An 18,491-nucleotide genomic window follows, 5' to 3' on the forward strand; every position below is an offset into this window, starting at 1 on the left:
GAAATCTGCTAGGAATAATGCCGGGAATTCAAAGAAAGCATTTCCTAAAGTGATCTTCCATGACAGCAGCTTCCACTTTTCATTTCCTTCTACTCTGACGTACAATATCTGTACGTCTCCAATATATTAACCCTATTTCAATTTTCCAGTTATTTCCTTCTAAAATCAGGAAAATATAAAATTTCCTTTGCACACACATTCTATACTGCATAAACTATTTCCAAAGCACAGGGCACGTTTCTAAAGAAACATGAGATGTACGCATGCAGTACCTTGTATTATTTCTATATATTTAGACCACTTTTACTGTGGTATCTGCATTGCAAAGCTTTTCAGTCTAATACAACTTGAAAAAACCCCTCTCTGTTCAAGTGCTTGATGTTAACTTTACTGCAAGAGGCACATAATCATTCTCTATGACATTTCGAAGACAAGGCAAATTAGCTGAAAAAAGCATCAGCATGTATATTACAGCAGTTTTTATTAATTATCCCATGAGTCAGATAACATCTAATGCAAACGGGGTTTGCACAAGCTGTTTAGTGGCACTCTGCTGATTTGCACTAGCTGAGTAGCTGGCCCCATACTCTTAATCTGCAGGGTGGTGCGTAGGAAGCCTCTACAGCGTATTCTCAAAGACGCCATCTGGCACATGCAAAAGAGTAGTCAGTGCTACGATTTGCTATTCCTATGCATTGAGGATGGCCAGGGAAAGAAATGGCATTATACCACTGCTTCACGTGTGGTAAGAAGAACAACACCTAGCAGAATCTGCACAAAGATTTTGTAAAGCGAGCAGCTAAAGTGGAATTGAGAAGCCCCCAAATAAAGGAAATGTTTTAGACAGATTTTGCAGGAAATGCAGCAGCTGCTGTTGTTGTTTGATCCACAAATCAGCTTTTGATAAAAACCAAGACTGAAATGGCTATGCTAGCCTCGGAAATTTTCCAGTTCACTCATACTTGAATTCTTGGCATATGCTACACTCGCTGAAGCCGTAAGATTCACTGGAGATAGCAGACAGTATCTGCTGGCAAGTTGTTGTGTCCCACCTACAGAAGAAATCCCATAAATGACGGAAACACCTACCTCTTCCCACTGCTCAGATAGAGACATAAATAAACCAATTTCCAAGAATATCTATTCCAGATGTGATGCATAATACGTTAGAGCTCATGTCCCTGGATGACTCTGGTTTGGTGAATCACAAAATAGCCAACAGCACTCAGAAGACACCAGTGTGCACCACTTGAACAGAATAAAAAAAGACCACTGCATACCCAGACCTTTGCTATAGCACATGTTGAGAGTTCAAGAATGCTCTTCTTTTTCAGGAGATGCACAAGTTCATGAGAGGAAAAAGATCTCCTTCTCTTCAGGTTCCTGCAGTTTACACAGCCATTTGCAGCACATCCAGTGCAGGGGGGTGGTTACTCTAAAATATGGTGGAAGAAGCAGGGGACAAGAAGGGAGGTCTTTCTCTAAAACATAAACATATTTTTTAAAAGGAAAATAGTCAAAGATGCATTTCACAACTTTGTCGTTTATAGGGAGCATAAAGGAAGAGTATGCATTGCCCAGCACACTGAAGAAGGCAGGGTGGCTGAGCTGAAGAGAAAGGCACTCATGTGTGGCCTGCTTTCAGCTGCTTTCATTTAGCACTTTACAAGGAAAACATTGCTGCTCTTCCAATTTTACACTGCTGCACTAAACCCAAGGAGTTTTCAAAGCCTCACAATGCGGTTGCATCACAGTCAGTTTTCATTGGAATACTATTTCTCCTCGTAAACTTTTCATGGAAACGGCCTTCATTCCAACAATTTTTGTTCTTGCGGTGGAAGAGAAACAAGTTGGGAGTCTTTGCAGGGGCTTAGAAAGGGGGAAGTTACCTCCCTGGATAAGACTGTAAACCTATTTATCATTAATTCCTCTGAGCTGACTGCTTCACAGGAATGTGTAAGATCTACATTGGCAGATCGTCTCCATTTGAGTATAAATGAAAAGGGAGTATAAATGAATCATGTAAAATCAAACATCTTTCTGGAAAGAACACTGAATGGGATTCAAAAGATTAAGTTTCTCTTAGTGACATACAAACGTGTACTGCCTGAAAAGAAGGTGTCGGCCTAGGGGTCGGAGCTAGGGGTCGGCCTCTTCTCACAGATGATAGGACCAGAGGGGATGGCCTCAAGTTGCAGCAGGGGAGGTTCAGGTTGGCAATGAGGAGACATTTCTGCTCAGAAAGAGCAGTCAGGCATTGGGACGGGTTGCCCAGGGAGGTGGTGGAGTCACCGTCCCTGGGGCTGTTCACAGAAAGGTTGGACCTGGTGCTTAGGGACATGGTTTCATGGGTGACACTGGTGGTAGGGGGATGGGTGGACCAGGTGATCTTGGAAGGGTTTTCCAAACTTAATGGTTCTGTGGTTCTATAAATGAAACTTTTCTTAGCTGGATGTACAATTTGTTGGAAAATACACAGCCAGAGCAGTTATCTGTAGCTCAGTGTCCAGCTCGAGAGCCATATCATGTCTGCTTTTGAGCACAAGAGCTCAATCCAGCATGGATACATTCAAGTAATTCTAGAAAAGACCTAGAAGAATGTCTAGAAATTTTAGAAGACGAGGGGAAGGTAAAGCTACTGGAATTCAGCCTAGAAAATAAATGAATGAAAATCTTAACAATTGTTTTCCAATATGCAAGATGCAGTGAAGAGAAAAAGTAATCTGTACATCATGGTTATGGTAGACAGAGGGAACCCCAATGAATTAGAAGTGTGTCCAAAAAGGTCTAAATGTGGTATCAAAACTTTTTTTTTCCCCCCCACACAAAAGAATCATTAATTATTGGAGCAATTTGTGCAGATTGGTTGACTGGTTCTGGAATCTATATTGATAGCACATTGTAAGAATACAGAGGATAAATAACCACCAGGAATGGTTCGGATGCAGCTCACCCTGCACTGAGGCACAAGGGACAGTCTGGACAACATCCTGAGTTGCACCCAGATCTTTGCTGAAGGTTTCTATGCCCACGTGTCTCCCTCTGCATCCCTTTTTGTATAGACAAAATGGGGATAATGGTGTAAAATTTTCAGAGCTTTACTGACAAAAAAGCACTACAGATTCTTGGTTAGGTGCTAAGAGGCAAGTAGCATATCAGTTGCAAGCCTACAGGAAAACTAAGTGCTGAAATAATCTCTGACAAGAGACATCTCCCCTTATGCTAGGAAAGAAGAAAAGTAATGACAAAGATCTTTGTTAACATGAAATTACAGTCATCCTGCAATCCAACCTGTCTCGGTAATGTGTTGCATTCAGCAACTTGCAGATTTAAAGTAAACAGAGAGGAGAAAGGCACATTCCAGCACAAAGCTGAGGCTCCGTAGAGCAAGAACTGAACACACACACTTGTTCTCTGCTTCTGCGAGCGGTGCATACCGTTCTGGGACAAGGACACGGAGGCATCTTAATGTTCAGGCAATTCTGAGCTTTCAGATGAAGCAGAAAAAAAAAAAGAAGCTGCTGACACCACTGATCCTAATACACAGAAATAGCCCTGATTTCCTCAACATTAAAGCAATCCCCTTCAACCACACAATTCCATTTAGTGCTATTTTCTTCTTGTATTTCGTTACTATATGCAAAAACCTTCTGTTTAAATTCCTCACGTTACCAAGCCTCCCATATATCTCAACTGACCAAACTACCAAGATTTATCACTTGAGTAAGAAGTGCTGAACCCTTTAAGGTATACACGCATTTCACTTTTGAGGGGAAGGGGCTCAGACTCCTAACATATGGCACAAAACCACTATTTCTTTGAAACTAACCTTTCACAATTCAACAAAGTTATCTGCAATACGTATGCAGCCACATTCCCAAATGCATTTGCACCCTCAGAGAGCGGAGCCCACGTGGCATTGCAGCCGAACACACTGCCACATTTCCTGTCCTAACGAGAATCCACTGTCATCGAACAAAGTGTACTGGAAGAGCTATGCTAGGAATTTTTTTGTCAAGATTAATAAACACGAAATATCAGGTACATTATCATTTTCATAAAATTTCCAGAAACCATTAACGAAAGCAGTGCACTGAGATGAACTCAACCTTAAAAAAAATAAATAATCTGTATTCTCATAATTCAATTTCAGATCTAAACCATCATAGAAAGCCATACAAAAGTTTCTCCAAAGTATAATGAAAGAAATTATCATGCTTTTCAGGCACAGTGAGATTTAAAAAATGTAGGTTTTATTTTAACTGATAAAAGAACAAGCAGAGAAAAATAAGTGCCCGCTTTCCAGACTGTCAGACATAGTTACGACAGAAGCCCCATTAACAAAATTCCCTTGTGTATGACTCATTTTTACTTGTCACTTATAAAAAGAAATAAGAACAATTTAGATTTTATGTACCTTTAATTATTATCTTCCAAGAAAAAGCCATTGGCTGACAATAGCAAAACAAATTAATGTTTTATATTAATGTACAAAATGGAGCACTCCATAGTGAGGCTGTACATACCTAACATAAACCTAAAAATCAAGGACATGAAAGCAGAAGGTAACCAGCAGCACATATCTTATGCGTTTCTATAAAATGTAACAAAAGGTTCAAAAAAGGACTTTAAAAATCAGTTTAATTTGGTAACATAAAGAATACAGTATTTTGGTATCAATTATGTGACAAAATGACAAAGGTTTTGTAGGTACTTAATACATTGATGTTCCTTATTGTGTTACCATTTTATTTTATTTTTACAGATTCCTAAGGCTGTTTTTAAGCCTAGAATAATACTGCTGTGTATAGAATAAGTTATAACATCCCTAAAATTCGCTGTAAATTATAGATATGCACTTTCAACATTACTGAATTTTACCATAGTTATTATCTGGCAGAATAGCAAGAGCAGAAGCTTACCCTACACATATGATGAGCTAGATAGGAGTTATTTGCAGTACCAGTAAATGAACTCTAACTGCCTCAGTTCCCTCCTCTTAGTTCTTACTCCATTGCAAACATTACAAGGGCTAAGTGACTCCAGACATCTTCAGGGGAATTTCCCACTTACCTGGGTGGTCAAACTATTCCTAGCATTAGTTCAAAGGAATTGAGGTAAGTATCCTGATCATTTTAAATTCAGTATTAGTTACTATTAAAGCATTTTAAAATATAAGACATATTAGTTTACAGATGAGCACAAATATGCAAGTTCATTTGTTTTACACCAAGACATCCTGTATCTACAGCACGATCTTTCACACAGTAAACCAAAAACTCACTTAAAAAACGTGCTCTGTAAGTAATGCTTATACTCTCTAAATGCCTCACAAGGAAGATAAAATTTACATGGAATCAATATAATCAACTTAATTTCACTAAGGGAGTAAACTTTGCTTTCCATACTAAATAAACATAGTATAAAAGTATATTTATATATGTATTTATATTTTTATATTTATATATAGTATAAAAATTTCCTAAATAGAAACTGCACAAAAAATACATACTGAAGTATTAGAAATTGATTTTGATTTCATTTAGCTACTTGAATACTTAGATTTATAAGCAAAACCATATGCCTCAAATAATCATACTATTAAGTACGTGAATACGGATGAACAACAATATTTCAAGCATGACATAGGCTTCTTGCAATTATGATTACCTTACAAGAGAAGCAACTAATAATACATGCAATATTTGCTAATAAACTTCACTTTTATTTTTAGAAACATATTTTAGCTAAAATCCCACAAATCTGTACAGTTTCACGAAACTAGTTTTCAACCACTTTTTCCTTCTTATAACCACTAACTAAAAAAAAAAAATCTTCTGATTTGATTCTACTATGTTTTCACACTCTTACTTTTCCAGTCCAAAGAACTGAAAGAGATGCTGTTGTTGCCACACAGAGCTAACATTTATGTTGCAGGAAAGCACAGATTTACCAAAGTATGTAATAAGGACTGCCAAGGTATGGAAAAGTGGAAGGCAGAGAGGCATTGTTAAAATTAACACATTTGGTACAGCACAGAAAATCAGAAAGCAAAACAACACAAAAGAAATGTAAATAAGAAAAATGGTTGTCCAGGTCAATGAGTACTCTGATCCAATGTACTTAGTTCGTGATCAGGATGATAAAATAAGCATAGGAAACAGTGATGAAAAAAAAACCCTATAGTTTATAGTTTGAGAGGCTATAAAAAGTAGTAACACAGAGCAGCATTTCTCAACTGTTTGGCCACGTTCCTAGGGAGCTCACAAGGTATGGGAAGTATTAGTACAGCCTAAAACAGAAACTCTTTCTCTGTGGGCTACCCCGTAAAAACAAGGAGTGACACATGCCATAGGACATCTTTGGTACCTTACATCACCTGGCAGGAAGGTGTCATGGCCTCGTGCCTCTGGGAATTAGAGGGAAGAAGTCCCCAGCCCCAGTGCAGAGCTGTCTGGCAGGCCTCAAACTAATCACTGACTGAACACAAATTAAATCTCCTTTTTGCTGTTCCTGCTACACTTCTGGAAAGACAAACAGGTCAATACACATTTATTATTTATGCACCTGAAGTTTATCCTAAATGCAAGGAAGTTGCAGAAAGATTCGCTTCAGGACGAAGGACTGCATTTCTCAAAGAGGATAGTTAAGGAATTAGTTGAAACATGGCAATAGTAACACAAGTCTACTAACCCACAGTCATTACAAAACAAGGAATGTCTGATGAACTTTGGCACTATTGCCTAAGAATGCAACAATATAAACCTCCACGCAGCAGCTCCTGCCCTTTCTAACCCTGTGCCAGGAGCACTCGCTGCACACCTGTACCGCCCCAAAACACAACAAGAACTACCCACCTTCCCATCCAAAATACAAAACAGACACGCACATGCACACCCCAAATCTCCCTGCAGTCTTCTTGGTGTCCTCCTCAAACGTCATGGAACTAATCTAGACATGTTGGAAAGCAAATTCACTTGAAGTGAATGACTACACTCAAGCTGTAGGATCTTGCAGGCCCAGCAGGAACAGGGCCTGGGATTTCTCAGCGTGTGGTCATCTCTAAACATAGTGTACGACCTACGTACCCCTTTAGAATAGCACGTGTGCTTGGGTTTGATTTGAAAATTGATCTGGGTGGAACAATCAGTTGCTTCTGTTTGCTTGTTTGTTGGTTTATTTTGTTTTAGACACCCGTATGTGAAATAGTAAGTGACCGTTTTGGATCCACAGGAAAGAGCTGGCCCGTACTGAGCTAGGAGATGCCACAACCAAAGCCTGACTCATTCACTGATCCATGGCACAAAAAGGAAAAGCTCAGATGTGTGTAGTCTCAACAAACAAAGAGGAGGAAATACAGGTGGCTATGAACAGTTGGTATTTTTTAATAAGGTACCAAAACATAATGTGAATCGATTGTAAGTATACATACGCACATTGCTCATTTGCATAGTGAGCAATGACTTTGGTTAAGTATTTGATTGTACTTTTTTACTGTGTGATTGTACTTTTTACCCACTTCTCATTCACTTGATGGATTTTGAAGATCATTTGCTTACAACAATAATATGAAAATCTGGAAATACTAAATATCACAGTAGAAAAATCTCATACATCTCTCATATAGCAGAAAATTCCTAAGAAATATAATCATGTTGCAACTGAATAATAATCTTAATCTCAATAATCTTAAACTGCCACAGTTTTACGATCAGTTTGAGATTACTGTAGTATTTTTAGAAGAAATTGACGGATCAGAAAATATGTAAGCATACATGAGTCCTTCTACCATCCCACTGACTAACGTGACAACTTACAGTAAAAATTAAGGGATTCAAAATAAGGGTTATAGCAGGTTATATAGGTTATATGTACTCAGTAAAGATAGCCTTCCCCAATGTGCATGCTTTTTCAAAACACATTTCTTAGATAATTTCAGTAAAGTCAGTGGGGTGATTAGAAGATGTAAAAGTTGTTAGAACAAAGCCTCGATACCAATTCACATGGAAAACAGATTCTTACTGTAGTTCTGTGGAACAAGTTCTGGGTTCTTCGGTGTTTTGAGTTTAAAGGACACATCTCCAATAGTGACAGCATCACCTAAAAAATAAAAGAGAGAGAGGGAAAAGCCTTTTAGTTCCTAGAAACTTGCAAAGGGTAAAATATGTTTATATTAAGTTTACAACATAAACCTGCTATTGTAAGGCTGATTACGTATTCACAGAGCAGCCTCCAAAGTGTTTGACAACTATTAGTTTGAGAACTAATTAGGCTCTGCTGTCTCTTGATAGATCAGGTACAGGCAGAATTTACATTCAATTAATGTTCCTCAACTTTTCCCTTTAATTGTTATAACCATAACTTACTTTGTTGGGAGCTATGGAAGTCAAACTCGCCATAGAACCCTCTTCCAGATGCCATTGCTGACTTCTTTAAATGAAATCCTTGTCTGGCTGCAGAAATAGCACTGAGAAAAACTTCTAGGGATGATAATTTTCTTGAGTATTCAGGCAGCCTGAAACGGTGTCTCTTGGAGGTACAAAACAATATATTCATACCAATGGGCCCTTCCTGCACTCCCTGACTACGCAGCTGTAGAATTTGGCACCTTTTCAAGGTCTGAGAGGTCTCGAGCATGTCTTGCTCTGGATTTCACTAGCACTAAAGCACCTGCCATTTTGTTTACTGGCCACTTACTAGGACCTGCCTGTCTTATCTGTCTTTCTGCACTGGCAGGCTCCAATTCAATCGCAAGGCATGCCCTGTGTACTTTCTCATGGAAATCAGAATTGAAATCTAGTTTGCAGCCAGGAAATGGGCGAGCACCAAGAAGGCAGTGGTCACACAGAAAAACATCACTACAGCCAAAACCCACGAGGCCAAGAAAATGAGCTGCAGAGTGGTAACAAACTCAAAGTTTTCTTTTTTTTTCAAGACCATCTGGGCCATGCAAACAAGTTCTGAAGCATTAAGACTAAGATGACTCCAGAAGAAATGCTGTTTTTGCCATTCCTGTTATTGGAGATAACGCCACCTTCACTGCCTAACAGGCGCTGCAGTGAGGATGGAGGGGATTACAGTGACTGTGCTCTGGGTGCAGTTTTGCCACAGCACTCTGATTACACCACCTTTCCGTGAACTGAGGCCAAGTTTTAGAACTGTTTATGCTTGTGTTTTTCTGAGAAACGAGACGTAGGAAAGACGTAGCCTGTGAACAAGATCCAACTCCACAAATCCTTTTGTTATTTTGTCCGGCAGCATCCAAGAGGAGGCAGCTTCCAGTTGCCTGGGTCCAGCACTACCTAAGGAGTCGATGAGTTCAGAAGGCTAATGCTGGAAACAGAAAGGGTGATACTGAAGAGGAAGCTTGTCCAAACCAACAGAGGCAACCAAAACTGCTGCCATGCATACGGCTGCTCTCCTTTCAATCACCAGTGACTACGCTTGTGCACTCCAATGCAGTTCTTTACTGGTATACCCAGGTGTAACCACAGATCTCACAGGACTGAGAATTCAGACTCTGATGCTATCCACACCACCCATAGGAAACGCTACATGTGTAGGACTAGGTTCATACAGCCAGCGAGGCATCACCTACAGCAACAAACAGGAAGCCATGAAGAAAGCACTGCAGGTGACTTACTCCCAAATTTAAGTGCTCAACCATGCCCCTGAGACTGGTTCCTCAGCCAGACATATATGCCTGCAATTGGGTTTTTATGTAGCCCCCCAAGCCCAAATACTTAGCCCACCATTTTTTTTTCTATAAAATATTGACAGCAGATGGCCAGCTGGTGGTTGTTCCCACATTTTATGCAATGATCCAGTGCTCAAATGGCTTTCCAGAAAGTGAGACACAACAGCAATGCTGCCATATAAACGGCAGCCAAGGGTCCATCCCTGGCCCTAAGCCCAAGTGGCACCAAGCAGTCCTCCCCCTCTCCCTGCCTGGAGCAGGTTCTGTGAACTCTTACATATTTTAAATTAAATTAAATTTAACCCAGAGAGAAAACACATCCACCACAGGTATTAAGAGACACTGTAGGCTTTGACACTCCCAGGGTTTTGCCCACTTCTCTAAGTTTTAAACCAAGAAATACTATTTTACAGCACAGACATTGCCTCCCATTCCCTTTCTTCTGCTGCAGCTCCATCCATTCCTTCGCACTGGGAAACAGCTGAAGGGTTTACCAAAATGCCTCCGAGTTGAGGAAAGCATCCTAGAGGCCCACTGCTTCCTGCAAAAATTGACACCTCTCTCATTAGCTCAGCTCGGAAGAATTTTAACATTCTAAAAAGAGCAGGTTGCCTGAGATATCCTCAGGAAATTAGTGCCAGTTTATTTTCTCACCATTCCCCAGCCAACATGCAAGGAGACATGAGTGTATGACTAATTAGCTTCTAGCTTGAATCACCTCAGCTCCAACTGTAAATACTCTTTCATGCATACACAGCCTTCCAAAACACAGGCGGGACAAGATGCCAGATGCCAAAACAACAAGGTGTCAGACTGCTCTAATACTCTGCAACGATGATATCGTCTACACAAGAGAGTTTTAATCACCTATTTTATTGGCACAGCCCTGAAAAGCCTTAGCTGCTTTCCTCTACTTAAAAAAAAAATAATAAAAATTAATTAGGTCGAGGTGAAAAATGGAGAATTCATCTCTTCTGGTGGTATTTATGTCAGACTATAAGATGCTAATCCCTGGCCAACACATCTTAGCGTTTCCAGAAATTCAGCAAGTATTCCAGCCATCAGTGGACCCTAGGTATTTTAGTGAAAATTGGGGTGGGAGGGAACTACAGGAAAGAGGTGGAGAGAGCTAAGCACACCAAATCCCTACCACAAAGTGCATTTGGCTTCTGACGGTTTTGTTGCTGGCTGGAGACAAACGTTGCCTCAAACTTGCATCTGTCCACAAAGCAAAAATACTAACAGTGTTTAAGAGAACTTGAAGCAATAACGAACCAAGACAGCAGAGTCTCTCTTCTTAGCTAAATGAGCACAGGGGGGATTAGCCCACTAATCTTATCACACGCTTCCACCTGGGCTAGATTTTCTTGTCTCATTTGTTTCTTCTGTACTTATTTTGAAACCTCACGTTTGGTTATTCCATTTCCACCGCGTTTCTGAACTCTTTGAGCAGAGATATCACCCCAGATAGGCTCTTCCCAATGTTTCACCAGCTGGCAAGGAACAGACAACAGCCTGCCTGGTAGAGCTGTGGTGTCAAAATCAGCAAAATTCACGATTTGGGAACGTGTATCCCAAGCGATTCGTCTCTGCTGCAAATTATGGTACACCCTGCAAATACTCCAGCCCAGCTCACAAGCTCCTGCTGCACTGTTGTGGACAAAAGCTGTAGAGGTGAAGAGGTGACAATGTGCCCTGGTTTCTCATCTCCCACGCAGAAAATAGTAATCTTGGTCATCACGGTCTTTGGGGAAAACAGTGGGATACAAGCACTGCCTGATGTACAAAGAGCCACGCCTGCTAAAAAAAAAAGCAAAAATAAGCCAGAATCTAAAGGTAAGTGGGACATCCCATACAGCAGGTGGTCAGCATAAAGACACAGCAGGTAGTTTAAGAGCAATATGGGTCAGCAATTGGGGGCACATAAATACAATGACCCAGTAACAGGACCTTGAGGAGACTCTCTGAATCAAGGAGATAGGAAAACAGCCTCAATACATGCAGTGTCCTCTTTTTACTACGTGATAGGACATCTGCATGAAATAAGGATCAACAGGGGTATATGCAGCTACCCAGCAAGCACAATGCACTGAATTTGCTGTTCTCTCTTCTTCAGAGCTGCGCTTCAGGTAAGTAACAATACGAATACACACATCTGCTTTTTCCCCATTAAAAAACAAGTGTTCTTTAGGTGAATTTGGGCTTATTTCTTCCCCTCGGTCCACTGAAAGGGAAGGGCACTAGCCCTTGCTCCAAGCCCCCGCGGCACAGAGGTGACAGATGGAGGCTGGCCGAGCCCTTTGGCAGAGCATCGCTGCACAGACACCCTGGGCTCCTTCTCCAGCATCTCCCACAAACAGCTCTGATACACAACAGGAGGACTCGATGGACCTCTCTTCTCACCCACCACAGATGCTTTTATGTGACCACCCACCTGCGTGCAGCCAGCAAAAGCATATTAAAATTGGGAAGGTGCTAAGGCTCACTAACATTCATTTCTATGGGACTAGATCACACTTACTAGAGAGAAATTCAATCTCTAAATTACATACAACTGTGTATTTTCAGGTCTTAATGTCACTATAATATGAAGAAAAAGAAGAAAAAAACACAGCTTTCAGCTGGTATTTATCCAGCACATGTGCATAAGAGCACAGAAAAGGTTGTCTGCCCTCATCTTTGAGAAGTCAACTTTTTTTAAGAAACAGAAACACTTTCAAATCATATTTTTACTCAACCTTTCTGAATACTTTCTTCAGGAAGCATAGCAGCCATGTCTACTCAACTTATTTCTCTCATTTCATGCTGGCTCTTGCTGGGCATCTTCACGGCTGCAAACGTCGTACCCAGTCACTGGGTAACATCAAAACTAATCCTGCATCTTGTGTGGGTCCTGGCAGCCTCTGAAACACATTGGTGTCACAGACAGAAACACACTCCCTGCACTCACCAGATTTGCTCCTGCACTCTTGTCACATACAGATGAGGTAGAGCTTACTTGCTGCTGCTGTGACACCGCAGGCTGACAGCACTGAAATAGCTGGGAGTCTACACAGCAAAGCCCATCTCCAACTTAAGCAAAAAAAAAAAAAACAACTCATTTAAGTTGCTTTTTTTTTTTCCTGAACAAAATAATTGGTTTCTCCTTTATTTCTAAGAAAACAAAATAATGACTTCAAACATAACATTTGAACATTACTCACTTTTTACCCAACATTTTTGCTAGACTTCCTAATTTTCTAACTTTTTGGTTTTTCAATTACCTACGTTAGCCTAGTGGTCCTCTTTACTGAAGTAAGTCCAAAGTGTCACTAAAACAAAATCTTTGTGCTTACTCTAGGAAGCGATCCTTTTCCTCCATTTCTGTGTATTTTTTGAGGATCAACAACGTGAATGTGGAAACTTCTCTGACATCTAGCCCTGACAGAAGCTTACAATCATTTCTTAGCCTAGAGCTATTTCTCATTTGGGCCACCAGCATAATCTAAAGGCAGGGACACTGACAGTGTGCTCAGTTGCACAAGTTTTAAGATATGAAATGAAAGTTTTAAATATGTTTAATGCAATGAGGATCTCACGAATGCTTGATATGCACATTTCAGAGTATGTCCTAGCAGTATGCTTGCCATGTCAAAGAAATGCTAAACTGCCCATTTCATCAGTTACCAAAAAAATCTTATAAATGCTGGTTGGCAGGGACTCTGAAGGTCATCTTCTCCAGCTTCCTGCTCAACACCAGCTTACAACCAGACTGGGTCAGACCCACTTTGGCTCTGTTTGATGGAGTCTCAGAACCCTTCACAGATGGTGAGTCCACAACCCTTCCAGCTAACCTCCTGCCCTGCTGCACCACTCTCCTAGTGAAAAAGGTTTGTCCTCTTGCCCAGCCTGAACCTCCCAAGCCTCAATTCGCAAGCACTGCCTCTTGCTGTATTATCCATCCCTATTAAATAGAGTTAGGCTTCATCTTTGTAATTATAACTGGAAGTTGCAAATAGATATCTCCTCCCTTAGGCTTCTCCATGTAAGACTAACAAACCCAGTCCGCTCAGCTTCTCCTCACCAGCAGGTGCTCTGAGGCCCTGACAATTTTGGTAATCCTCCAGCAGATTTCATCAGCTTCTCAGAACTTGCCCAGAATTAGGGAACCCACAACTGGACACAGTATTCCAGGCGTGCCTTCAAGCTATGGACTCTCCCTTGCATTGCCCATTCTCCTCCTAACAAAGCCCTACCTGTAGTTTGCTTTATTCTCTATAAGAGTGAAGCATCAGGTCATATTCAACCACATGCCCACTGCAACCCCACGTCCTTTTCTGCAAAGCTGCTACTTTAAGACCAGTGGCAGGACTTCACACTTCTTCTTAAACTTTTTCAGGTTTCTCTTGATCCAGTCCTCAAGTTTATCTCGGTCTTTCTGGACTCAAGATCCACAGCTTGTCATACAGGAAGGATTTTGTCCGTGCATATTAAATGGTACTTCTTTAAAGTCCTCTTCTGTTGCCTCTCCTTATTCCTTGTGGCATTTTTGTATGATCCTTCATTGTGCTTTAGTTCATTGAGAGGTTCCCTGCTTGGCCAAGCATTTGCTGCTGAAAGACCAGATCCTCCTGCACTGCAGGATCGTTTGCTCCTGAGCTGTCATTAAGGCTTCTTTAAAAAAGGCTCACCTCTCCCAGGCACCTAGTTGTTATCCGAGGGATTCTGCCTCCCAAATCTCCCAAATAAGCGAAAGTCCACACTCCTCGAGTCCAGAATCCTAGTTCTGCTGCTCTGAGCTGTTTTGAAAAGTTCCTATTTACTGAAAAGATAACAAATTAGACAACAGAGCCTTCAAAATTCACCATGGCATCTCCTACGCAATTATTTGTGAAGTCCCTGAGTTTGCCAAGCAGGTTCAGCTTCAGCCTTCTGGATTAAAACAGGCAGGACTTGCAAAACACACTGACACGTACCTTGATTGTAACAGCTGCTAAACAGGAAAACTTGAATTTTGAACAACTGCCAAATATTAAAACTCAGAAGCTATTTACTGACATTTACTCATGAGAACTGTGAAAGCCTACCAAAGACCATGTATACCCTGAAGGTTATCTGCTTGACAGCTCATCCCTTTCTTCCAGCTATATCAGTGAGTCTAATAAAAGACACATTTTTTTGCCACCAACCTTTCCTCTCTTAAATGTTAGAATAATTTTAAATAACTCAGGCATGACTCCATGGACAACTGGCTTTAAAAGTCCCTGTTTCCATTTGCTGCCTTCTCAGTTGTGATGGCACTGCAACCATTCATAAGGCCTTGCTGTAGTTTTGTGAATGAACAAGGTATTGCCACAACCACACTCCCAGCTGTCAACATTTTGAACTCCAACAAGATAATGACCCAGGTAAAGTCAGAAAAGGGAATTGTGAGTTAACTACCATCATCAACCACATCGCTTGGTTTTGGAAAGTGATAGACCTGGACAAAGAAAAATAATAATAAAAAACCTCCCATTCACAGTCTTCTTTCAGATGACAAATATTTACCACAATCACTTAGATTTGTATACTGATGATTAACATTACAGGACTTTGAAGTCTGATACAGGATTCACAATTGTCTGGGTTACATCCAGCAGACAAAACCTCCTGTATGTATTACTGACACCTTTTAGGCTTAAAACACAGCTATGTGTAGTGGTGTTTTTTTTTAATCTGTTAATTTCTCACCAAATTCAGCTTTTGTTTCCTCCAACTCCTTAAAACATCTCTGATGTTGCCTACTTCATCAGATTTTTTTCAAAAGTTTTCTATTACATACAGATAGACAGATGCAAGTAATTAAATGCCAGTTAACTGAGGTCCAGAGAACTGCACTTTGCTCAGCTAAAAAATGTGTTTAAAATAATAATTAATCACAAACAACACTGTAGTCTATAAGATCTTGATTTTTCTCCAGTCTTTTGGAAGGAAACATGAAACCTGCATTAAAAAAATGAATATTAGAGGGACAGCCTTCTGTGATATTTATGCCTATAAATCAGGTTTTCCTCATTAACTAAGCTGTGCAAGCCCAAACCCTTCCTAGCTACTCCCATTAGCCTTTGATCACCGTGTGCCTCAATGTTGCACTCTGACATTCCTCTCAAGCTTTACCACTAAATAGCTCCAGCAGTTCCCCCATAGCAAGCAGTTCCCCAGGCACCAGCAAGCCAAATTTGCGTTATCAAGACAGAGCTGAAAAGCTGAGCATGACTCCTTCACATACAAAAGGACAAAAGCAGATAACAGTTTCTCCCTTAAACTTAAAAAGTACCTTCACACAGAGCAAATCAGACCTGGCAGGGATGTCAGATCCAAATTACTGTGCACGCAACAATTTGCTGTTTACCTGACTGTTAACAGCTTCCAGCCCTTTAAAAATATTTTATTGTTCAGGAGGGAAGAGACATGCAACCTTGACACTTGTTACAGCAGGACTCACAATTAGTGCGGCCCCACAGAAACAGCAGAAATACATATTGCATACAACACTTGACACCATCTCTTCAGATCCTCAGTAGCCTCAGAGGGCCAGTAGGGCTTACAAGAGGACATGCGAGCATGTTTAAAATAAAATGGGGAGAGAAAAAAAAAGCACAAAAAGAAAATGAAGAATAGCAATCCTAGCAGCAAGGCCTCAAACCACTATGACTGAGGTGTCTCAGCACCTGAGACAGCAAATAGCTCTAACGTCACATCTTTCCCTGTCTCCAACTACTAGACTGTCTACAGCTTTGAGGCACGAAATTTAAATCCTCCTACCAAAACTCATTAATTGTAACTGGGAATGCTTTTACTATTCATACACATATCCAGCATATTCACGAATATTACTAAGTTACAGTCAGTTATGTCCCAAAACACTGAATTTTAACGTACTGTATGAAGTACCTATAGTAATAGTGCATTTGCTACTGCTTTATTTCACTGAATTTCTCTTTGTTCATAACGTTAGTCATCCCACTAACGGGGTGCAAGAAGCAAACACGTGTAAGAAATGAACTCAGGAAACTAATACACAAACTCAGGAAACAAAAGTGGAAGCAAATGGTGTGTAAGGGGTGTAACTAAGAGGTTTAGTGAGTGTCCGGCCACCAGAGCTGCCTCTCGGTGACTCTGTTTTGTCAACGCACGGCCGCTCATCATCCCTCTACGTTTAGCAGTTTTGATGCTTTTGGCTTTCGTCCCAAAAAGCGCCAGCTCCCCGTGGCATACGGCCCCGCTTCCCACCCCCAGCCCAGCTCCACACAGGGCTGTCACCTGTCTCAGAGGGCACCAGAGGATACCCAGGGCAGCCCGGGGCAGCCTTCACGTCATGGAGCGAGCTCAAGGTCAACCCCAGCGCTGTGACCAGCGTTTTGGGGAATCCTCTTCCAGAAACTCATACATGCGTCTGCCTTGGGAGCAATGACAGCAGCTTTGCCTTCGTGGCGTGCCAAAGCCCTAAGACACAGGCATGGGATGCACTGAACACAACTCATAGCAGGGGCTCCTCCTGCTCTCCTCCTGCTTCTCCAGGGGTGAGAGATACTGAAGGAGAAGCTACGGAGCGCCTCAGCCCGGCACCCAGCACCACAAGCCCCCAGCCCAACCCTCGGGGCTCCCCCGAGGGCTGGGGGCACACACACACACACACCCCCCCCGGCCAACCCCGGGGCAGGGGGCTGGGGGGGCAGCGTTACCTGAGCCGTGCAGCGCCCGCAGCTCCGGGCGGCCGGGCCGCGGCGCCAGCAGCTGCCGCAGGAGCAGGCGGACCCTGCGCGCTGCGGGGGCCCCGGCCCCGCCGCCCAGGCACAGCAGCTGCCGCTGCATGGCCGAGGGCAGGCAGCCGGGCCCGGCAAGGGAAGGAGGGGAAGGGAAGAAGGGGAAGGGAAGGGGAGGGAAGCGCCGCAGCACAGCGCCCCGCCGGAAACTACAGCCGGGCTCAGCGGCGGCCGGGGCGAGCAGGCAGCGGGGCAAGAGGGGAGGTGGGGGGCTGCGAGAGGCTTGTCCCCTCCCTTCAAGTCTTCACAGACTTTGGGGGGGTCCCCCTGAGCCTCCTCTCCTCCAGGCTGAGCAGCCCCAGCGCTCCTGGCCGCTGCTTGAATGCGAGATGCATTCGCTTCTCCGCGTCCCTTAGGAAAGGGGGGGCTGCTCCCCTCAAAGCAGAGTCCCAAATCCTGCTGGGTGGGCTACACAGCTGCACCGAAATGCAGACATGCACCCTAGCAAACACTGCACGGGGCTGCTCTTGGAGAGAACTTAATCTGCTATGTCGCCTTTAAGCAGTTAACCATGCCCCACAGCTTCACAAAGAAACAGTTCAAAGTGTGAAGCTTTTAAGTAGGAAAGGCAGGAATTTATCAATGTGAAGCAAGGCATTAAAAAAAAAAGAGGTATTGATGTATCAGATGGCAGGTTTAGGTTTGCATTCAGTAAGGATGGTTGGAGTGCTAGCTATGAGAAAGACATGATTTTTTAGACATGAAGTGTCTAAAGTCTGTAAAACATTTAATAAAGGTTTAAAACACCCTGAAAAACAACATATGGGGAGTAGCTCCTAACATGAATTTACATGTAAAAGGTATTCTCTAATTCTAATTTCTCAAATTCTGTCACAGCTTGCTAAATTCATGTGCCCTTCTATGCTAAATTCATGTGCCCTGGTGTCCCAGGGCCACCTCTTCGATACATTGGAAAAAAAAAGAAAAAGATTTTTTGTCACTCACTAAGAATTTAAACCAACACTGAAGTTCCTCCGGTGTGATATTTTACACACAATGTTTAGATA

General features: G+C 42.1%; 1 protein-coding gene across 2 annotated transcripts in view; it reads right to left on the minus strand.

The window, feature by feature from the left end:
* Positions 1–17,594, minus strand: part of VWA8 (von Willebrand factor A domain containing 8) — a 188,459-nt gene extending 170,865 nt beyond the window's left edge. The window contains exons 1-2 of one of the 2 annotated variants that reach the window (XM_072032521.1): positions 17,404–17,594; positions 8,023–8,100 (exon numbers count right to left, since the gene is read on the minus strand). In XM_072032521.1, the coding sequence (XP_071888622.1) occupies positions 8,023–8,100; positions 17,404–17,533 (208 nt within the window). In that variant the 5' untranslated portion in view covers positions 17,534–17,594. Of the gene's footprint in view, positions 1–8,022; positions 8,101–8,366; positions 8,437–17,403 lie in introns of those variants that run through there. The other variant, XM_027472319.3, reaches the window with a different exon arrangement.
* Positions 17,595–18,491: the final 897 nt, after the last annotated feature.

Source organism: Anas platyrhynchos, chromosome 1 (genome assembly GCF_047663525.1).
Source record: "Anas platyrhynchos isolate ZD024472 breed Pekin duck chromosome 1, IASCAAS_PekinDuck_T2T, whole genome shotgun sequence".
Classification (NCBI taxonomy): Eukaryota; Metazoa; Chordata; class Aves; order Anseriformes; family Anatidae; genus Anas; species Anas platyrhynchos.